The following is a 21462-nucleotide window of genomic DNA, read 5'->3' on the forward strand; positions in this document are numbered from 1 at the left end:
TTGGAAGACTGCGATTTGATTTCTTCCCGTTGTGTTTGCTTTTTCCCTGCGAGAAGAAGGATTTATTATTATTTTTTGTTTAACCGACCAGCCCCCGGGGTGGCCTTTTACCGCCCCTTGCTCCGTCGGCTGTGAGATTTTGGGGGGTTTGCTCGCGTGTGGTTTGGGGGGCACCGCAAAGTGACAGGCTTACGCTAGTATGCAGTTGGGTGTATGCTAAGACTTCTCCTCCTTTCAGGGCGTTCTGAAGAAGGAAAAAAAGTCTTTGGCGTAATCCGAAGGACCCCTCTCCCTGCCCTCCTGCCGAGGGAGGGCGCAAAGGACCACCCTACTACCCCAAAAGGGAAGATATCTGCGGAAGCGACCAGGAGCGAGCTCGGAGGCGGTGGGGGGTCGTCTCCTGACTGGAAACAGTGCTGTGCCCGCTGGAGCTACTTCTGCATACGCATGGAGTGAAACATAAACAAACGCACACGGGCACCGCGGGAGCGGCCACCGCACCGCCGCCGCGGAGGGCACCTCCGGCACCGCCCGGCCCCGCGCTGCCCGCCCTGCGCTGCCGCTCCGGCTCCTAATCGGATTTCGGATTTTTTTCCCCCTTCCCTCCCTCCTCCTTCCCCCACCCCTCTCCCCGGCGTGCGCAGCGCCCGAGGGCAGCGGGCTCCGGGTGCGGCGGAGCGCCTGCCAACCCGTAGCGGTGAGCGGCATGCCCGCTCGGCGGCCCCCCTCCTGCTAGGCTCCCGTCGGCACCGAGGAGGCGGCGGAGGAGGAGCGGGGTCTGCGGCCGCCCGCCCGCCCCGTCGCAGCGCTCCCCCGCCGCCGCTGCAGCCACCCGCGGGGGAGGCCAAGATGGCAGAGGCGTCGCCCCCCACCCCGCTCTCACCTCTGGAAGTGGAGCTAGACCCCGAGTTTGAGCCACAGAGCCGGCCCCGCTCCTGCACCTGGCCCCTGCAGAGGCCCGAGCTGCAGGCCAGCCCAGCCAAGCCCGCCGGCGAGCCGCCCGCCGACGCCGCCTCCATGATCCCCGAGGAGGAGGACGACGAGGAGGAGGGGGGCGGCTCGGCCATGGCCGTCGGCAGCACGGCCCCCGCGGGCAGAGAAGCGGCGGCGGCCACCAGCGTCCCGGAGGAGGCGGCGCGGCTGCTGGCCCCGCTGCCCGGAGCCGGCCCGGAGGGGCCAAGCCTCTCACCGGGTGGAGCGGCAGCAGGAGGTGGGGGGCTGACCGGGGGCCCGGCGGCAGCACCGAGGAAGTGCTCGTCTCGGCGCAACGCGTGGGGCAACCTCTCCTACGCCGACCTCATCACCCGCGCTATCGAGAGCTCCCCGGAGAAGCGCCTCACCCTCTCCCAGATCTACGACTGGATGGTCCGCTGCGTGCCCTACTTCAAGGACAAGGGTGACAGCAACAGCTCGGCCGGCTGGAAGGTGAGGGGGGTCCAGGGTCCGCGGCGAGACCCATCGCGCCGCCCCGACGGGCGGGCTGCAGCGGGGGATGCCGCGGCTTCCTCCGGTGCAGCCGGCGGAGTGCTGCGACGGGCCGTGCTGCTGGTCGCCCTGTTCCCTCTGCTGGTTTATTTATTTATTAATGAAGGGAGGGGGTAAGAAAAGTTTTGTCTTTTTCCTGTTGTTGCGTGCAGGCGGTGAGGGCTCCTAACTCTAGGAGCAAGGAAAACGCTGGAGCGGAGCTGGCTTCTTTCGTGCACAAGCACATAAGCAGGGGAAGAAGAAGAGGAAAAAAGAAAGGAAAAATATTTGTTATGGTGTGTGTGGTGGTGGTTGTTTTGTTTTGGTGTGGGGTTTTTGTTTGTTTCTTTTTTTTTTTTTTAGAGTTAGACGCGCCTTCGGTGTAACTCGTGCTGGAAATAAGCAGAGTTGCTTTTGTGCAGGGTCAGTCTGAGTCTCAGAGCTCAAATACAAAATGACTATTATTTTCGTCTAGAAAAGCCCCAGTGGTTTCCCCACACGTTCCTCAAAGGCAGTAGAGGGAAATTCGGGTCTTGACATTTCTTCCTAAAGTTAATCAAAGCGTGGAGTTGTTGGCTGCTCAGCCACGGGAATGCTTGGTTTGTGATTCTTGCGGTGTCAGTGCATGAGGGCACCGTCTGATGATAAATCTGAGCATTTTCTGTCCAGCGCTGGGAAGGTTAGCAGCTAAGATTACTACTCTTTTAATAAGTAAGAAAACAAAAACCCACCTGTTTTTGAGGCTTGTTTACTCAGCTTGTGCAAAAGCACGTTGCAGGCAGGCAGGGTTTTACTCTCGGTCTAGGAAGGCCTACCAGGAGCCCGTGCTGCACCTAAAGCATATTTGAGGTGACTTTCAGAGCTGCTTTTTTTCTTCCTCATTTTCCACATCTATCTATTAGTGTCTGTTGGATGCTAAAATGTCACGTACTCGCTGCTACACAGAAATACAGGTGCTACTTGATGTCGATGCTGTTTGCAGAGGGAAATCCCGGTATGGCTCAGTAGCTGCCGAGGGCTGATACTGGCAGCATCTGCGACAGAGTTTTTGAACGGATGGCTGAAGGCGAATTTGCCGGGGTTTTATTGTGTTATAGAGAAATTACATTTCTTCTTTCAATCTCTCTAGCTTTGGATCGGGGGATAACTTAGCGTATACAAGTCAGTCAGAAGTACCGTATGGGTGAAATGAAACATTTCTGGCAGTTTTCATATTAGCAGCCCTGTTTCATGTTTTGGTGCCTGAGTAGGACTTGCTGCTAGGAACTGAAGTACAGCTGTGTGATCTTTTCCTTTCCAAATGGAGCACTGTAGAGAAAGCATTTCACTAACAGACTTGTCTCAGGCTGGGGAAAATAGCAAAGTTTATCAGTGGCACAACTAATTCAAGACAAGGTTTTTAAAAACAGAGATCCCTTTTATAGCTTTTGCGTCTGTATTAGATGTTGAATTTTGGTCTGATTTCACAAGTGCGACATGGAGTGTGATAAAGGGTTACATCTTCTGATGACAGCCGGTGCCTTTCATAAATTGTTTGGTTTCATGCAGAAGCAGTGGCTGTAGATGTCATCTGCTATGTCAAATGAAGTCTTTTTATCTGATACTTCGAGTTTTCAGTAAATTCTGGATACCTGATTGAAGCGAAGACTTGTCAAACAATGGGGCTGATACTGTTTCATCTGAATTTGGTGGCAGAGCTCCCATTCGTTTCAGCAGATGCAGGGTCTGGGCCATAACCTGAAGTGCTTACGTTGATTAGTATGCTTAATACAGTCACAATTTTTCTGACAATTTACACTGTTAATTTGATATTGATTCCATTGCTGAGCAGCATTAACTGGTACTTTGAGCTAATTAAAATGTTAAAAACTTGGATCCCTTGAGATTCCTCTGATATAATTTAGTTCAGAAGTTTCTCACAAACCTTTAAGATGACTTTTATCAGGAGATGCTTGCATACTGGTAGCAGAAAACTCAGCCTCCTTAATGACTGTGAGGTGTCTCTGGAAGTCTGGGTGAGGCGTTTTGACTGTATTAACGGTGGGTGCAGTTGTTCACAGGTAGTAGGGGCATGCTGAAAGGGGCTAAGGAGAGGTCAGGAGCTAATAATTTGCCAGGCATCCAAAACAGCAAAATTTAATTCCTTAGCAGGGCTAGAATTTCTTTTAATGTATGCCTGTGCATTCAGAAGAGGACTGTTTCAGAACAGGACTATTTCAATTTCTTAGCTGGAACATAAATTAGTTTGTGCAAGAAGAAACACCTAAATAGAGACTCCATCTTAGTCTCCTGATGCTGAAACACATTAGATGTTATTATCATCTTTGTTTCCCTCACAGGTAATGAATATAACTCTTCAGGAACTCATGTCAGCTTTTCACACCAGACTTTTTCAGATTGCTAGTTACACCGAGATTTTAAATGAACAGAAGATAGTTCTGTATCAGGAGGCTTTTATCTTAATTTAGAATATTTTTACACAGCTAAATTCATCTTTGAAGGCAGCAGGCCCATTTAACAATGTTCTGCTCTGGCACTGAGTGCGAAAATTGTCACTTGAAACAAAGGGAAGAAAAGAACTTGGGTTTATTATCTTAGGTGTTATTATATATGAAATATTAATCTGTTTCTAGTGTGCTGTTTCTAGTGAGATGTGCTGAATACCATAATCCATAAACATAGCTGGGATTATACCCCTCAAAATAATTATTTTAAGAGCTATGAAGTTACAACTATTGCTTTTTCTTTCTTTTTTTTTCCTAGGGCATTAAAGCAGAAGTGACTATTTCAGATGTGGTTAGGAAGGCATATATTACGTTTCCGCTAATTTAGATGAGGTTTGCCCAATACACACCCCAACAATCTCCTTTGTTCCCGGCCCTGGTGGGACATCAGCTAACCTAATACTGCCTGACAGCTAGCTAGGGCAGTAGTGTGCGGTGCATTGCTGTAGAGCTGGCACACTGTGGGCACTGTCATGTACCGTGGCAGCCAGGTTTGATACAGCCCTGTGTACTTCCAAATCACCAGGAAGGGTTTAGATGCATGCTTCAGTATCTTCAGTAAGTCTTGAATACTGGGGGGTTGATATTTATATTTATCATCAGTGGAGGAGGGCAAAGGTATGAGGGTGAGCTGGTGAAATGCAGTGTCAGGCGGCAGTTGCAGGTAGCTCCACAGAACTTCTCAGTGACCAGATCTACCCGTCTGTCCAAATTCAGGTATCCGTTACACTGTCAGTGTCCTGCAGTCACAAAACTAGTGTGCTGACTTAAAAAGCAGGTGGGTTCTCCCCCTCTCCACCCTGAGACATTTTGGATACTGTAACTCCACTGACTAATCTTGAAATAGAAAACTGAAGCACCGTTATGCCCATGTATATAGTAGGGGTGCCTGGTTTCACTATAGCTTAAGTACTTCCACATCTCTTCCTATAATGTTATTTTGTAATTTCTTGCAGCACTGTCTTGTGAAACAGTCTTTTCTACATGAAGAGTACACTAGGGGGACTATTTTCCTCTTTGTTGAGCAGTATGAATCTGGTCCTTCATAAACAGATACCAGCAATTCCCAAATTTAAATGCAGCTGATTTGCTTTGATTCAATTTTTTTCATATCAGAAGTCTGATTGTTTTACACCTGTTGGATTTATCTTCCTTACGAAAGATAAATACAAGTTTCTGGGATATTTGCTCAGAAGAGGAGATTTTTGTAAACTTTTTACGTGGACATTTCATCATTTCTCACCATGTTTTATTAACCAGTATGTACTGATGGGCTGCAGTCCCTTCAGCGCAGCAGACGCACGAGTCTCTTCCCCAGTTGTTGAGACTTGAGAAATTTGCCAGCGATGTAGACAGATGTCTAAATCTGTTAGCCAGATGCTGATATGCAAGATGTGTCGGACTTTTTTATCATCTTTTGCGAAGGATGTGGGAAGGAAGCAACACCACTCTGTTCTTATTTCTCTTTCTTCGAAGTGGCACCGAACGTCTTTATCAGGAGAGGCAGCGGAAAAGTGGAGTTTGCATCAGTTTCATTTTTTTTTCTTCATTGTCTTTTTTCTTTTTCAGGCTGTTTTCCAGTTGACTGCTAGCATGAATATTTTTCCAGCCTTCTATTCTACTTTGTTTTTTTCTAATTTTGAGCTGCCTCATTCCAGCTGTACAGAAGGGTCTGAGGTACAAGCTGTAGGCTGATTATTTTAAGTTTTGATCTACACAAGCAAGCACGGGTTTAAGCATGTGAATGGATCCTTGGGGCTTCACTTGGATTACTTGTGTGCTTAACCCTACTGCTTAAGCATCTTACCTGATCAAAGCCTTACTATGTTGTGCTTTAACAAAATACTCGGTAACATTTCTAAGTGAATTTTGTGCTGAGCAATGTGTGGTTCCAGCCCCAAAGTTGAAACTGCTAGATTTAACAAGCTTCTTGCATCAAAGAGGAACATTCTTCAGTATCAAAGTAACAAATGATTTCTTAAACTTTCTGGTAGAAACCATATGTAGATATTAGCACACATTATTATTTTATATCTGTAATGTACATCAAAGATCTCGCTTTTCCCCTTCTCATGCAGGCAGGTGACAGCTGTTAGAGGAGAGAAAGAGACATGGACTATATCTCCCAGAATCACTGACTTTGATTCAGAGTGTGACAGTGAGGAGCACCTTCACTGAAGGACTTGTTAAATGTAGATATAAACACATTGCCTTGGTGAATGTCATAAACTGCAAGGAGTCACAGGCTCTGATAAACCTAACTTCTTATGTGAATGGGAAACCCCCAGTGAATGATGCTGGATAGTATCACTGTCAGGTAGATGGGTATGATAAATAGTGGAATCAGTGTTCTTCAGTTCTTTAGAGACAGAAGGTTACCTAAAACAGTCACATAACATTAACATTGTCTGAAATCAGTTACTAGTGTCCCTATTTAAGCATATTTAAAATAGAAGCTTGAGAGTCAGAGGTTTGGCTCCTACACTTACCTGTGTGTTTGAAAGTACACGGTTATTGCTAATAAAAATGAAATCACCTTAGTGGCTTTAATATCTGCTGTATTGTACTGGGTTGAACAAACACTGAGACTATCAGGCTGGGGAAGAGAGGTGTCCTGGCGCCCCTGCTCCAGGACATCCTCCCTCTGCATGGTTTTGGCTTTGTAAAGTGAGCAGTGTTTTAACACACGAGGCCATTTTGTATTCGGGTCATTTTGGTGGTGCTACACCACTTTGCTGTAATCCTGGGAGATTAGGGGAGGCTGGGCACGTGCTATTGCATTTAGAAAGGCAAGTGATTAGGGTTAGCCCAGTGGTTTTGTGAAAGCTCTTTGTGCTGACGTGGGCAAAGTAGAAGCCCGGAGTCGGTGGTGTCCCTTACAGAAGGCAGGCAGCGCTGGGGCTGGTGCAGCTCCCCCAGGCCTCCCTGCAGCTGCTGTGCTGTTTTCGACCACGTTGCATGGTGTGTATGGGGAGAAAAATGCGAAATACCCCCAGAAAACTACAGTGGGGCTGCTGGGTTAGAAGGGAAGCTGAAGGAATTGCCTTGGAAATAAGGAAAAACTGAGGATAACCAGCCAAAGCATTTCCCTAGGTGGCAGCCTCCTAAAGGTGCCCTGCAAGATTTTGGCAGCCAGCTATTTTGCGTGGAAGTACAGAAAATCTTTTGTGAGGATTGTTTCTTATTTGCAGTGCAATTACAGTGGGTCTTAGTGTAGTGCCAGCTTGCCAAGGGAGAAACTGAAAGTGTTTCCTAATGCAGGTTGTTACTTAAACTAAAATCTTTGCATGTTCTTGTTTCTCTCCCACTTCAAAAAGCCTTACTCCTATCTCTGTCACAGAATATGTGCCCAAAGGGCAGGGTTATAAAATGGCAGTGTTAGTTTCTTTAAAAGGCACAAGGCCCTCTGCATTTTGATGCACACTCTCTTCTGGAGGAGGGCAAGCTCTGAGCATCCTCCTGCCACTGTTCTGTTCCCCCTGCTGTCAAAAACGGCGTCGGTTCCCAACTCAGCGCTGGAAAGGGACCACAGCCTTGCCAGCTCCTGGGGCAGGAGGTGCATCCAGGTCCTGCAGCACGTAGCGAGCACCCCCGTAAAGACCTGCCTGATAACACAGTGCTCGGGGATTTGCAGGGTTTTTTTGATGTGTCTTTTCTTGGGGCTGACAATGTATATGTAGCGCAGTGGTTCAGGAGCAAAATAAAGTGTTCAAGTAATGTGCACAGTCATTCAGTTTTTGGTAGTGCTGGCTCAGCACTCCACGGGTTATGTTAAGATTATGCTTAACCTTTTATCTGTTAGACAAACTTAGACTGTTCTTTTCTGTTACAATTTCCTGAGCATTGCCACACACACAGTTTGGAAAATGAGGTGCATTTAGCCAATTTATGGCCTGACATATGTTAATTAACATTAATTACCTGCTTGAATAGTCCATTTAGCTCTTATTATTAAAAAGAGGCTTGTCTACAGAAGGGGATTTTCCTTCAGAGTGAGATGTTTTGTTCTAACTTGCTTCAGACAAAGTCAGGATGGGGTATCCTGTGCTTTTCTGCACGACTGTACCAGTTTCCTGATGTTCCAGTTGTGTGTGTGGGATACGATTGCAACACTGACAGGCACCAACTCCTTACCCCTTTGTATCTGACATTTTCTTGACATTGGCTTAGCTTTCTCAAACAAACCAGCACATTTCCAAGCTTTTTTCGCTCCTCTGATTGAGGCGGCTGGAGAAAGAGCCATGCTTCTCAGCTTGCCAGGAACTGCAGGGAGATTGGAGGCCTGTGGTGATGTGGTTCCAGCCCCTGTTTGGAATAGAGGAGTAGGAAAAGCTCAAGTGTGCAAGGCTGGAGGGGGTACATAGGAGTTGCTGAGGCTTACTGTGATGCCTTGCAGGGAAGACATCCTCAGCTCTGTTTGGCTGAGGATGATGGATCTTGAGGATCCCACAGCCGTTGAGAGCAGGCCAGCGCTGGAGTGGAGTATGGTCTCTAACAGCAGTGTGTTATAACCTGTGAGATAAGGGAGTTAACAAGCAGAGAATGATTGTTCAATCTTCAAATACCAATATAAAAAAATTCCATTCCTCAGTTCTTCATACTGCCATTCCTCATTCCTGGCTTGGGAGACTCTAGGGACATTATGTCCTACTTTACCTTCTCCATTCTTCTTCTTGTAACACCAGTTGCATGGTGTATGGGGTGCCTCTGTGAGAAATGGAGGGCTGGCTCATAACTGTGCAGGGCATGTTGCAGATCAAAGCTGATTTTCGGTTGGGGATACCTCTGGAGTTGATTAGACTACAGGACTGATAAAGAGCAATTTTAGGGGAATGTAAGGTGTTGGGAACAAGTGAATGATTGTGTTAGTGCTCTGCCTCATCCCAGTGGTGAAATAGCAAGGGAGCTGTCATTCAGTGGGGCTGGAGAAAGAGCACTGCTGTGGCACTATTGCTTTTCACCAGAGTTGTTCCTCCTGATGCTGCACCTTGCTGTGATGTCTGAGGGGAGCCAGTCTTGCCCTATAAAGCCAGAGTCCTTTCTGTGGGCCACCCCCTTTGCACATTTGCTTAAGGACTGATATGTGCTTAATGCTGATTTGCAGGGAATTTGAGTCAGGTCAGGAGTTAACAGCATTGATGTCTTGTTAATAACTTGTGTGTGTGTGCTACTTGGACTTTGCTTTTTGGGCAATTTTCTTTATCTGTACGCTGGTACCTGTTAAAAATGAAGGCTATTTAAATACTTCTACTGATACTAAAGCACCTTTGTTAAGATTTCACTGAAAGAGAAATGCCTCTCTGGGGATTTGTGCTGGTAAAGAAATGCCTTGTGAAAATTAGTTCTTATAACAGACTTGTGCTAATGAATTGAATGGATTGCTTGCTCGGTCACAATACACTATGTACTTAAATGCTGAATTATGAAATGCTGCCTTCTCACCTGCATGTGTTTATTTGGCAAGGTATTATTTTGCTTTTCTTTATTATTTTTCCCCTGCTAGTGAAGTTGTCACTTGCTACGTGTAAAGGGACACGTGCAGCAGGTGCACACTGGAACAGGAGGGCAGAGGCAGGCTATGGAACAGGAGGGCAGAGGCAGGCTATGGATCATGGCTGGAGGGCTGGAGGAAGGCCCACTTGAAGCGAGGAGGAGGGTGTGCAGCACTGCTGGCTTGTCGTCAGGGCCTCTGCAGCTTGTGCTTCCAGGTCTCCTGCAGAGTGCTGCTGCCAGTGCTAGGAGCAGGAGGCTGCTGGTGCTGGGGTTTTGCCTGCACAGCCTCTGGCTGCTGCACACCTGAGTGCTGCTGGCACTGGTTGGGTGCGTTTCCGTGGGGTGAGTCACTGGATCACGCCACTTCTGCATCCCTTCACACACTGCCCATGCTGAGGTGAAGGGTGGGTCTCCATGCCAAAATCCTATTGAGAGCTCAGGAATGAGGGCAGCAGTGCTGACAAAAGTGCCCTTTTCCGCCTTTGACACCTAGCTCTGCGGCTGCCTTTGCACTTTGTGCTGCGGTCTGCCTGGAGGCTGCTCCTAAGGCAGCCTTGCAGTGCCTTCAGGCTAGTCCGCCTCCCTGCCCCTCCCTTTCTGAGACTCTGCTCCCCATAGGGACCAGCAGCCGCCATGGGCACACCCGGGATTGCGGCCAGTGGGTGGGATCCTAGGAAAAACTTTTCAGTCCTAGGAAAAAGTTCTTAGTAGGCCTGCTGTCTCCCATGTCACGTGAGCAGAAAAGGGCAGGTCAGGCTGCTTGCCAGCGCTTGAGCAGGGAGGTAACGTGTGCTTATCCTGACCCCACAGGAGTGGGAGCCAGCAGATAAGGTGAAGGGCTGATGAGGACAGACGGCGACCTGCTGGGGCGGACAGATAGAGGAGCACCCAAACACATCGGCACACGTACACTCAGGCCTCACTCTGCCTCCTGGCTGCTGCAGCTGCTCCGTTCGGAGTGGGAATGAAAACTGGTTTGTGTGAATGGAGCCTGGTTATGATGGTGCCACTTCCATGGGTAGATGAAGTAAAGAGAGCAGGATTTGACTCTCGTCCCTGCTAAAGGCTGTGTTACGTTAAAGCAGCAGTGGGGCTCTCCCGTGGTGCTGCAGCAGCACACATTTGCATTAGTGTAACTAAAACTCAAGCCGGCAATGCTTGAAATCCTGATTGCGGCTCAGCCTGAACTCCTTGTGAGGACTTTGCGTGACCAGGGAGTGTTAGTAACAGTGTTGCACTTAAGTAACAAAACTTTGTTTAAAAATGTATTAATTGCCTAATAATATTCTAATACAAACTACTCTCTTAGTCTAGACAGCCAGCACCTCTGACACTGTGGATCATTTGCCCTTATAACTTAGTGTTTTTTTCATGTTGTATTATGTTGGTTTCTACACTTTTTCCCAAATAGGGAATGCAGAAGAATAGATATATTATCCTAAAGAAATCATTTTAGGACAATGGGCCATATTCCAGGGCTGTGTTTGCTTTATCTAGAACATAGACTTAATTATCTTGATATATACTCCAGTTAGGCGTCAGTGCTCTTAAAACCTGCTGGATTTGTTGGTTTTGGTTTGTTTTTTTCTCTCTGTGCTGGCTCTTCAAGCAGCTGTTTCAGGTCTCTGAAGACACGTTATAACCAAAGTTAGCCCTACTTTTTCAGATGAAATTTGCAGTGTAAACACACCTTTAAATGCGAGACTTAATCCAGATCAAAAGATTCTGACTTTGCAGGTATTTGTGGAGTTAGGCTGGGAACCTCTATCTTGTGTAAACATATTTGCTAGTACTTCATGGAGGATTTATCAGTTTTATATATAAAGTTCTAGATATGCTTGGTACATAAAATTTGGCATCTGATAAGTGAGAATGGCACTCAACAAAGAATGTCTTTTTGTGATACTCTTGCAGGCTCCCACATTATCATCTTTTTCACTAATTGGTTTTATGCTGAGAGCAGTGATGTGGTTTCCTGAAACCTATAACCTACTGTTTGTTCTGCAAAACTGCTCTGGACCTTAACTAATTTTCAGAGAATGTTTTTTTTTTTCCAGGAATTCATAGGAGAAGGTGACACCAGTTCAAGTCATGTCCCTAGTTGCTTGTAAGCTGAGCCACGTAAAGCTGCTGTCCCTGTTTTTGTGCAACACGATCTGTTGTGTTTGAAAGTTTCACCGTATGGGGGAACTCAAAACCATTTGTCTGAGATGTCAGGTTTCAGAGTGAATGGTGCTTCTTTAAGTATTCATCAAGATCTACAATGGAGGCTGCTAGTCCTGCCATGCCTTTGTAGGAGAACAACTTTGGCACCAAGAATGATGCTGCCACTGAGGAGCTATAAAATCTCAGATGCATTTTGTGAATCTTGTTCAAGTAGCTTCTGCTTTTGTGTAGCCTGAGCCGTATATATGTGGCCCAGATAAATGGGCCACATCTAAAATCTTTGTTTTGCAAATGGAAGCAATATCAGAGTGCATGAATTGGGCCAGAGGTTTCCAGCCTAGTTTGTGCAGCAGCTAAAAGCCTCAACTCAACATTATTATTTTCATCATAATGTTGACAGTGTGATTTTCACTTCCCATAGCATGTTAAGATTTATTTCTTGCCCCATTGCTTTTAAAGCCTGGCTCATGCATGGTGAAAATGCTTCTGGTTAAAATGTACTAATGGCTTGCACACTTGCGGTAGGAGAGGAATCTTCTGTTAGGAGCTGTTTTTTATAAAGCTTTGGGGAATGGAATCATGTGCTTAAGAAGGTATTTTAAAATCGATAGGGAAAGCATGTAGGCCATAAGGCAGTGGCATACGGGGCTGGGAGGGGGAAGGATTCTGTGAACTAGCAGTAGAGAGTAAATCAACCTCATGTATGTTCATAGACATCTGATGTCTACTGGGCCTACTGGGGTAGCATGGAGCAGGTGGAAGCAGCATACTGTTTACCTAATTAGAAACATAAATAAAATCTTTCCAACATTTTTGTAAATTAAAATGCATTTGAAGCATATGTCAGACTTCTCACATCCAGGAAAGATCTCTAAAACCCTGCCGTTCTCCAGGGAGGCTGTTTCTAGCCCACCTTCTTCAAGGCTTTGACAGGTGAAGAATCTTCATGGTTGGAGTGGGATGTGCATTAGCAGTTGGAGATTTCTGGGTTCTTCCTGAGCGCACCTGTACTTCTCTTCAATCAGTGGGAAAAGGTCTGTCATTTGAGGCGGTAAGCCAGAAAATGATCATGGTTGAAATCATTGAAGATGGGATTTCACCTCTATGTATGTACTGAGAAGTCAGTGATGGTAGCGAGCAGCGCCTGGGCTGCTGCACAGTCAGAGCTGCTCTGTATCTCCAGTGTATTTTAGATGTTGAGGAGACAAAGATGATGCTAATTGCAAGAGAAACTACTTAACTGCTTTGTATTATGTGTGAAATGAAGAGGGAATAACACTGATTGAATGACCTATTTTGACTTTCTCAGTATAATATGTTTAATATTTTAGTCTCTTTCTGGACAGTGAATTATAATTTTATCAAATCCTGCTGGAAATGAATATGTTGCTGGGCAAAGTATTTTATCCTCACAATTTTAACTGCAGAGTTACCTCTTGCCACTTGACTCGGTGGCAGGAGTTTTTCGTCTGTAAAGGTCTTTTGCTATGCAACACAATGACAGCAGGGGTTTTTAATACAAAATAGGGACCTGTCAGGAAGAGTATAAAATAGGGCACTGAAGGAATCTAACTTAGAAGAAGAAAAGGCATAAATCTCCACATCTCTGATGACAGAAGGCCAAAGTACAGCAGAAACGTTTCCCTGCTTGTAAAATGCTGGTCCTGATACCAGAGAAGTTGTTCTGTTAAAGGCACAATCATGTCTAGCCTCCTTACAAGTGTTTCAACTTTATTTTTGATACATAACTGAATGGTACATAAGGGGATTCTTAGACAACGAAGCTGCTCCGTTAGGGTCCTCTCTTGCTAATTGTGTTGTTACAGAAATTGTTTGCTGTTTTGGATTGGTGTCAGGCAGAATAATACTGAGTAAGTCCCAGATGAATGTGGGTGGTGAAAGGAGAAAAATAACTTCAAATAAAGAGGGGTATTATCAACCGAGCAGCCAGTGTTGATCCTGTGGTGCTGAAAAACTGAAGCAGGAAAAATAGGATTTTTTTTTTTTTTTTTTTAAAGATGGAAAATCTTAGCTGAAAAATCTGTTCTGGGCAGAGTTTAGTACCCTACTTAAACCCGCAGCAAACTGGCATCGGTGCAGCAGCACTGCGAAGTATTGAGAGGGAAAAGTACAAACAAGCCTCCAAAACTTGAGAGGATCCTCAGATTCTTTGTCCGTTTAGGAGAACATGACCTGTAGCATCTCTTGCAGCTGCTGGATCCAAGAATATAAATAGTGAGAAGAACACTGATTTGGCCAGGATAAAATGTTCACTTTGGGTTTTTCCAACAGCTGTGTTGGGACTTAACCCTGGCAAAAGCTTCTCACGTGTCGTTTTTTTATTGAGGCTTGTACTAAGCATGTGGAATGTTCTCTAATTGAAGGGGGGGGGGGGGGGGGCAGGATAAAAGTAGTAAATTGAGAAATGGTGGATTTGGTGTCCCATCAGCCTGAAGGAAAAAACAGTTTGCTTGAACAGTGTGATAGCAGTTGTTTGAGAAATTAAGTGTGGATTTCCTTTGATTGTAGTTGAATTGTGATCTTACTAAATTTATCCAGTCAGAGTGCCTGGTTGCTAGTTTGACATTTTTGTGGATTTTTTTTTTTTTAATTAATTTAAAAAAGCTTTTTCTTTTTTTTAAAAGCTCTGCATGGGCCGAGAGGTGACAGTTTCCTTATCTTCTGCAGTAAACTGTATCAGGTGTCAGACACCAGTTCTTCCAGGTGGTTACGAGCATGTGGGGGCCAGAAGCACCAGGATACAGTGGGTGGGTTTGAGCAATGCAGTTTTCCAGAAGCAGACTGGAAATAGGAAAGTTGTATTTGGCATGGCTTGACCATTAATCCAGCAGATTGCTGCAGTGTCTCTGTGGATAGTTCTCACTGTTCAGTGAAGTGCTGAGCAGAAGTACTAAGTAAGAGTGTACTTCATTTACACAAAAGTTTACACCGAAGTGTTTCAATATAAAAGCCAAGTGCTCTGGAAGTACAAAATGTCAGAAATAAAGTTGCCTCTAACACTTGAAATGACTTCTAATGCTGGCTATGATGCTGTTGTTAGGAACGAGCTCACTCAATTCCAACCACCCACAGTCACCTTGTCGGGCTGGATGCTTCAAGGGGTATTCAGAGTTTCAGCTCATCCTCGTGACCCCTGTGTGGGCCCTGTGCCATATTTGTTGCACTCCGCTCTTGAGTAAAGAAATACACCCTTCCTGGTGTGCTCCTCTGTCATTCACCTTCCCAGTATCTGTGGGTTTCTCCAGTAAGCACCCTTCCAGCGCTGCATCCTCTTCTCCCCCCCACCCCTCAAGCTCCTTGCTCCCCTGTGGCCTCCCACCCCAGTCTCTGTCCCTGCAATTCCCAGTCCTGCTCCATCTGCATTCCTTTTCCTGGGATCTTCCACCCCTCTGCCCACCTTTCCTGGTTTTCACATCTGCTCTGCTTGTCCAGCTTGTCTGTTTTGTTTTTTTTTTTTACTGTTTTTTTAAAATGTTTTTTTTTGGGGGGGGGGGGGGGGGTGTTGGTTTTTTGGTGTCCAGCTCCCCATTCCACATTTCTTCCCTGCTCCAGGATTCCTTATTTCCCCTGTCTTGTCAGGCCACTAACCCTGTTTCTAATCCCGGTTTCAGTTCACGTTTGCAAAGCTGTTAGTGATGGGGAGCAGGGTTTTATAGTAGAAGTGTTGGACAATACAAGGTGTAGGTGGGGCTCACACTACCACCTATAATTTTGAACATTGTTTATTTTTTTTTACTAATCCACCCTTAGGTAAGCAGTCCTGGTGCTGTCTGTGTACAGATCCTTAGTCATTTGGGTAGTCTTGTTCCGTCTGCTGATACGGTGTACAGAGGGGTTGCTCATTTGTGTAAGAGATGGAGGATGCAGCCTTAGGGAGACTTCAGCCTCTATTTTTGTGTGGTCTGAACGGGACAGCAGTGTCTGAGATTATACAGTTCACAGGTGTGTACTACTGAGCTGTCCCTGAAATAAAGTTACATGTAGTAATTGCTCTTATTTCCAAAAAAGGGGCTGTTCCTTTTTCCTTCCTTATTGGTGAGAAGAGAGGAGACATACAAGTTCCTCACTGATAATATGTAAGACATGAAAGCATACATTCCATAGTTACAACATGTTCTGCAGCCTCTAGTAGGTGCCCTCTGACGTGGTGTGTTTAGACTTGAAAATAAAAAGAGACTTTTCCTTACATAGCTCCATGTTTTTCTTGTATCTTACGCCTCTGCTGCTAACTTCATTCCTGGTCTTTAATGATTCTGGTAAATGCCTTCACATCTAGTTGAGAAGCTGATCACAGGGTTTTTGTTATCAGAATTAGACTGAGAAGCTCATACTGAATTATTGCTTAAAATTGCAAGGTGGTGCCTTGGAGTGTAGGAGGATAGAAACCTCTGCTGCTTTCACTGTGTGTGACTTAGTGTCTGTCATAGTAGGCAGCTTCCAATGGACTTGGTGCTAGATAAAGTAACTTAATGGTGTGAATAACCTTAGACTGACTTTTTAAAGACCTTATGCACAGCATGTGCAGTTGATGACTCCCTTGTTCCTTAGTTATAAAGTTCAGGCCTTTAATCAAGTAACAGGGTGGCCTCTTGTCTTCCTGTGGCAATAAAATGCATGCAAGCATGCATTGCAACAAACAGTGCAAAGGCAAATCTAGCATGTTCTGCTTCCTCTCCTGCAAGATGGATCTGTGGTTTATTCTCCACCATTGCTCCCCAAGCCATTTCAGCAGCTTGGCTGGCTGAGGGGTTCACTGGGAGTAGTTGATGCCTGTCAGGTACTGCACTTAGGCTTCCCTGGTGAGTGATCACAGCTGTTGAGTCGCAGCTCTCTGGGTCGCAATGTATGGGGATTTTCTGATGGTTGTGGTGACCATGGAGGGGGGAATTAGACTGGCTGTAATGTTTCCAAGGATTGGAGATGCCTCTGCCATTGAGCTGGTGCACATTGCTGAATCAGTTACAAGCATTGGCAGGATTTTGCTTTAGGGGAATCTCGCAGCTACATCACAGTCTTGTTATTAGTAGATTATTGCTAATTGGGTTTAACACAGAGCCAGATATTTGCAGGGAGGAGGGACCTTACATAGTTGGCTTCTGCGAAGTATTTTCCCTATATGCAGCATTGTTGCAGCAGATACCCTGGCACCGTACCTCGCTTTTGTTTTGGGGAAATCTTTATCAGCTCCTGTGTGGAAATACATGTTTGGTATAGAATTGTCATCCTGAGGTGAGGGATGCATTGTGGAGCCCCGACCTTCTCCAGAGGTGGTGATGACAACTTAAACTCTCTGCCTGGAGATTCTGTAACTTTCTTGTGATGTACTGAATTACGGTAAGGGGACTGGTCCCTTTTGTAACTTGCTGATGTGATGTAGGCCCCTGTGAGCTTTTGCAGAAGGGCTTCCTAGTGAACCCCTCATTTCTTATGTGCAGCCTCCAGTCTAAATCCAGGTTGTGGCCTCCCCCACACTGTTGCTGTAGGGTGGCATGGAGCAGTCATGTCACAATGTGCCCAGCAGCTTTCACACATTGTGAATGTGCCTCTTCACAGGAGGGTGCCAAGACCTCGCTTCACCAGTGCAAGTGTTGAGCCATGTGGTTTCATTCTGTGAGATCTGGTCAGGCTTAGGGCTGCCCCTCTGGCTTTTCAGCTTGGTACCAGCACAACGTGGTGTGCTTGCAGGCCTGAGCATCTCAAGCCTGTTGTGGTTGCTGAAGTTACCAGGAGTCCTCTGTGGAAATGCAGCCCCCCTAATTCAGTCTGGCCGTTGTTTACTGTGCTTGTAATTGACTGTCAAAGTGTTGCATTCAGTTCAAGTGCTGGTAGGGTTTTCCTCAAAATGCCTGTGTAGCATTAAGCCAGTTAGGAGTTATAAATGTAAATATGTTGACACAAAAAACGAGGACTGCATGAAAGCTGGCATTGCTTAAGGAGCCAAAAGCAGTGTGATTATATGCTAGAGGGACACTGAAAATGTAGGTTGCTGGAGTTTGCCTCCAGAAGTAAATCCCAACCAGAAGTGCTTGCAGCCCTTTCCTTGTAATGCACTATGTCTGCTGTGGCTGCTGAGTGGCATGGGGAGAGGGCTCAGGAGTCTGTGGGCTTCCTCGTGGAGTTCGATAGGGAAGTTTGAAATGCCAGAGAGAAGTGTCAGCTGTATCTAAATGAGTCCTTGTAGATTTTCCTGGGCTGTAGCAACATAGCTGGCAACTGGGTGACTTCTGATGCTCGTGTTTCGTAACTGACAGCTAGGCATTTTTCATGAGCTGTCTTATTTTGGGTTGTGAGTGCGGGCACATGCACATGCACACCCCTCGCACACCCCTCGCACACCCCCCGCACACCCCCCCAGCACATTGTTTACTTCCTCTGCAAGTTCTGGGACATTCAGTACTAAGGAGCATGATATGCTTGCATAAACATCCCAGCCAGATTTATCTCTCAAGCCTATCTTTCCTTACCCATCTTGGAAAGTGATTAATCTGCAGCACACATTTTGTTCTTTGATCGCAGGGCATTATTCTGTAATCATTTACAGTTTTGCAGAGCCGTAGCACTCGCTTGATGGAGTATTTCAGTCATGTAGCCGGTGCTGTTGGCTGAAGCTGTAGCTGCATAACGTGGAGGAAGCAGCTCTGTGTCGCTGTAAAACTGGTTTTCTTTTTACATTGCGCGCTTTCTGCGCATTCAAGAAAAAGTCATATGTACATATTTAACGTGCAGGTAAGTGTCTGCAGCAGTACATGCTGGGGGCTGCTTTGCAGGTTTTGAAAACAGTGTCAGTACTGCAGCATGCTAGCTGCCAGCTGAGGTTTCGCTATGCATTAGTAGAAGCTGGAGGAGTTCTAGTAACTTTTGTTTTCCATGCTGCACATCATGTATTGAAGCCTAAACTAGTTAGAAGTTGGCAGCCTACAAGCACCTGTACATACAACCATCTGAGGAAAACAAGTGAAAAGATTGAAGATGAATCAGAAAATCTGTCCTGACTGTATTGCACTGAGGCATTTCCATGTGTGCTTTGTGGGTTTTGTTTGTTTTCCGCATTTTCCAGCAGTGTGTGAGGAAAGGAGGTGGGAGAGGTAACAACCCTGAGTTAACATGCCATGGGTTGAGATAAGGCTGTCAAGCAGTGTTTCATTTGATGCAAGTGTCCAAGCTGTAAGTCATCACTTCTTGCAGTAAAAAAGTGTAAGAAGTAGGTAGGAAAAAAAAAATAAATTAAGAAACCCATGTGACTTTGGCTTCTGACACATTGGTAAGTTTATTTCTGCAATATATGTGCACCATTCTCCTACAAAAAAAAGTTTTTAGTGGACTTTAAATTTGGTGGGTCTGCACCAGTCACCCATGCCAATGAGTTTCAGAGATCTGGCCTACACACCATGTCAGACAAAACACTTTCATGTCACCTTATGAGAAACCAAAGCCCCATAGTTAAAAGACAGAAGCTACAACACTGATGTGCTGTGTGCAAAGACGAGGGAACACTGACCGCATTGCAGGTGCGGAGTGTTTGTTAAATGAGATGACTGGAGGATCCCATGCCAGAAGTCAGGACAAAAAAAAAATCTTCCAACAGCCTTCCCTGTCAGTCTGATTGGAAGGCAGGGCAGGCAAAGGAGAGGGGCTTCTTCTGACTACAAACCACCCAGCAGTTGTTTTAAATGGCCAGGTGTCAGAAGAGTACCCTGCTCTGCCTCAGAGACCTGAGAGCACCAGGCTTAGAGGAACACCAGCCTCACATCTCCAGCAAGAAGAGGCAGCACAGACAAGTAGCAACATGGTATTTTTTCTTTAAACCTCTGCCCTGATATACCAGTGTATAGGGCTATCTGGAGCATCTGATCACAAATTTCACTTCTCTCTCCTAGAAGTGAAAATTTCTGTAAAGTCCTCATGTAAATTCCTTAATTATAAGCAAAAGGAAACTTAAAAGCAAGGAGAAGGAAGACTAAGGCTCTTGTGAAACATCAGCTGTTTAGGAAAACTACAAACTGTGCTAGGAAGTGAAAGGTTCAGTGTATTCATGTTTATGGAGGTATCCAACTGCTTGGTTGGGCCCCACCCCAGGGTTAAGGTAGCTGACCTGTAGTTGTTGGAGGGGAACATCCCACTTGGGATTGTGAATTTGCACCATCTCCACTCAGGGTGAGGCCCTTGGTTAGGTTGTGTTTGAGGAAGGTGCCAGGTAAATAACACTTTTCTGCGGTTGTGAATTAGTGGCAATGGCCATTTTAGGAATAGACAACTTTTCTTGGCATCTGAGAAAGACCAGAATTTCACAAACCGGTGCCAGCCACTTCCCGTACTCTGCATTCCCCTGAAACCAAATGGAGCCACTGATCGTATGATGTGACTTCAGTCATGCAGCTGACTTTAAGCACTGATACGTGAGTGGAAGCAACTCTGCACAGGAGTCAGACCAGAGTGCCGTGCTGCCGGAATGCCCTGTGCCCACAGCTGGGACTTGCTGGGGTCAGTTGTGGCTCAGCTTCCGGAACTGAATAATTTGTATTCAGTGTCCTTCGGTGCAAACTTCCTCCTGCTGTGCTTGGACGTGTGCCACAGGGTTATGGAGTCCAGGTTCAGCATCACTCACCCCAAACTCCTTATCACTGCAAAATAGTTTGTAACAGTTGTGTTTATTCTCCTTGAATAGCAAGAGATGATCCCCACTAATATCTGCTGTTTATGTTGCTGTTTATACAGAGTACGGCTGCCACCATGAAGATTTTTAAGGCATATACAAGGTTCAGTACGAAGGAGCTCCACGCTCAAAACTTGAGGCCCCATCCCATATGGCTGAAAGGAGCCTTTGCCTCAGTGTGGGTTAATTATTTGTTAATAGCTGTCTGAGTAGGCAGGACGGTCATGGACAAGGCTCAACTATGTCCAGAGTAACGTTTCTGAGAGTTAGAAGGGGTTTTCCTTAGCCCATGAGAAGCCTCAGAGTTCATGTCACGCTCAAGTTATGAATTGTGCAAAATCTCTGGGAGGAAAAGAAGTTTTGGGGTTGAGCATATTCAGTGACTAAAGAATATATGCACCGACAGCAAGAACCTGTTAAGTGAGGTTTTGGATAAGGACCAGGTGCTGGGAACCGGGTCTGAACATCCTGACCACTTACTGGGTGGGTGCAGCAGAGAGTTGCTGCTTTGGAGTTTAGCTAAAAACTTTGTGTGGCTGGGGAGGTGGAGGTGTCCATTCCTGTGTACAGCCCTCTCAGTTCTGTAACTGCAGTGCTAATACTTCTGACTCCACACTTACCTGGTGTAAGGGTGGATGGAAACAAGATGTGTTTGCTTGAAGGAAGAAGACCCTTTGTCAAGCTGGACAGTTGAATTCAGGAGGTGTTGCTGTGCGTTTCAGTGCAGAGGAGTCACTGGCTCCTTTCATACATCACATTGGTGGAGAACCCCTGAACCGTGAAAAGTGTCACAGAAAAGTGGAAGAGCCTGTTAAATTCCACACTACCATTTATCCTCTTCTAGCTCAACCAAAAAGCATGTTTGTCCTCCTTTACGCAAGGAGTTTGTTTTTAGACAGAATAAGATCCAGTACTACTGAGTGTAGCTGTTGTGCAACTGCATGATTTTTGACCGTGATAGCTGCAGTTGGGTCAGAGCTTTACAGAGGTCTTGTTCTGTGCAAGCCCCAGTAAGATTTGTAGTAAGTCCAGCAGAGACTTGAGCTGACACTAGTGGTATCTGAAGGAGCAGCAGATGACAGGCAGCTCCCCTCCACTGCCACTTCCCTAGCTCAGTGCTGACCTTCAGTCCTTTCTTTTCACTAAACTGAGGCATCGGAG

At 45.9% G+C, this 21462-nt stretch overlaps 1 protein-coding gene across 3 annotated transcripts in view; it reads left to right on the forward strand.

Annotated features, from left to right (window-relative positions):
* Positions 1 to 457: 457 nt before the first annotated feature.
* Positions 458 to 21462, forward strand: part of FOXO3 (forkhead box O3) — a 93154-nt gene continuing 72149 nt past the window's right edge. For 2 of the 3 annotated variants that reach the window (XM_062625035.1, XM_062625008.1), the window contains exon 1: positions 697 to 1425. In XM_062625035.1, the coding sequence (XP_062481019.1) occupies positions 850 to 1425 (576 nt within the window). In that variant the 5' untranslated portion in view covers positions 697 to 849. Of the gene's footprint in view, positions 1426 to 21462 lie in introns of all 3 variants that reach the window. The other variant, XM_062625017.1, reaches the window with a different exon arrangement.

The sequence above is a fragment of the Pezoporus occidentalis genome, unplaced genomic scaffold, assembly GCF_034315485.1.
Source record: "Pezoporus occidentalis ecotype Australia unplaced genomic scaffold, CSIRO_AGI_Poc_V1 ctg109, whole genome shotgun sequence".
In the NCBI taxonomy this organism is placed as follows: domain Eukaryota; kingdom Metazoa; phylum Chordata; class Aves; order Psittaciformes; family Psittacidae; genus Pezoporus; species Pezoporus occidentalis.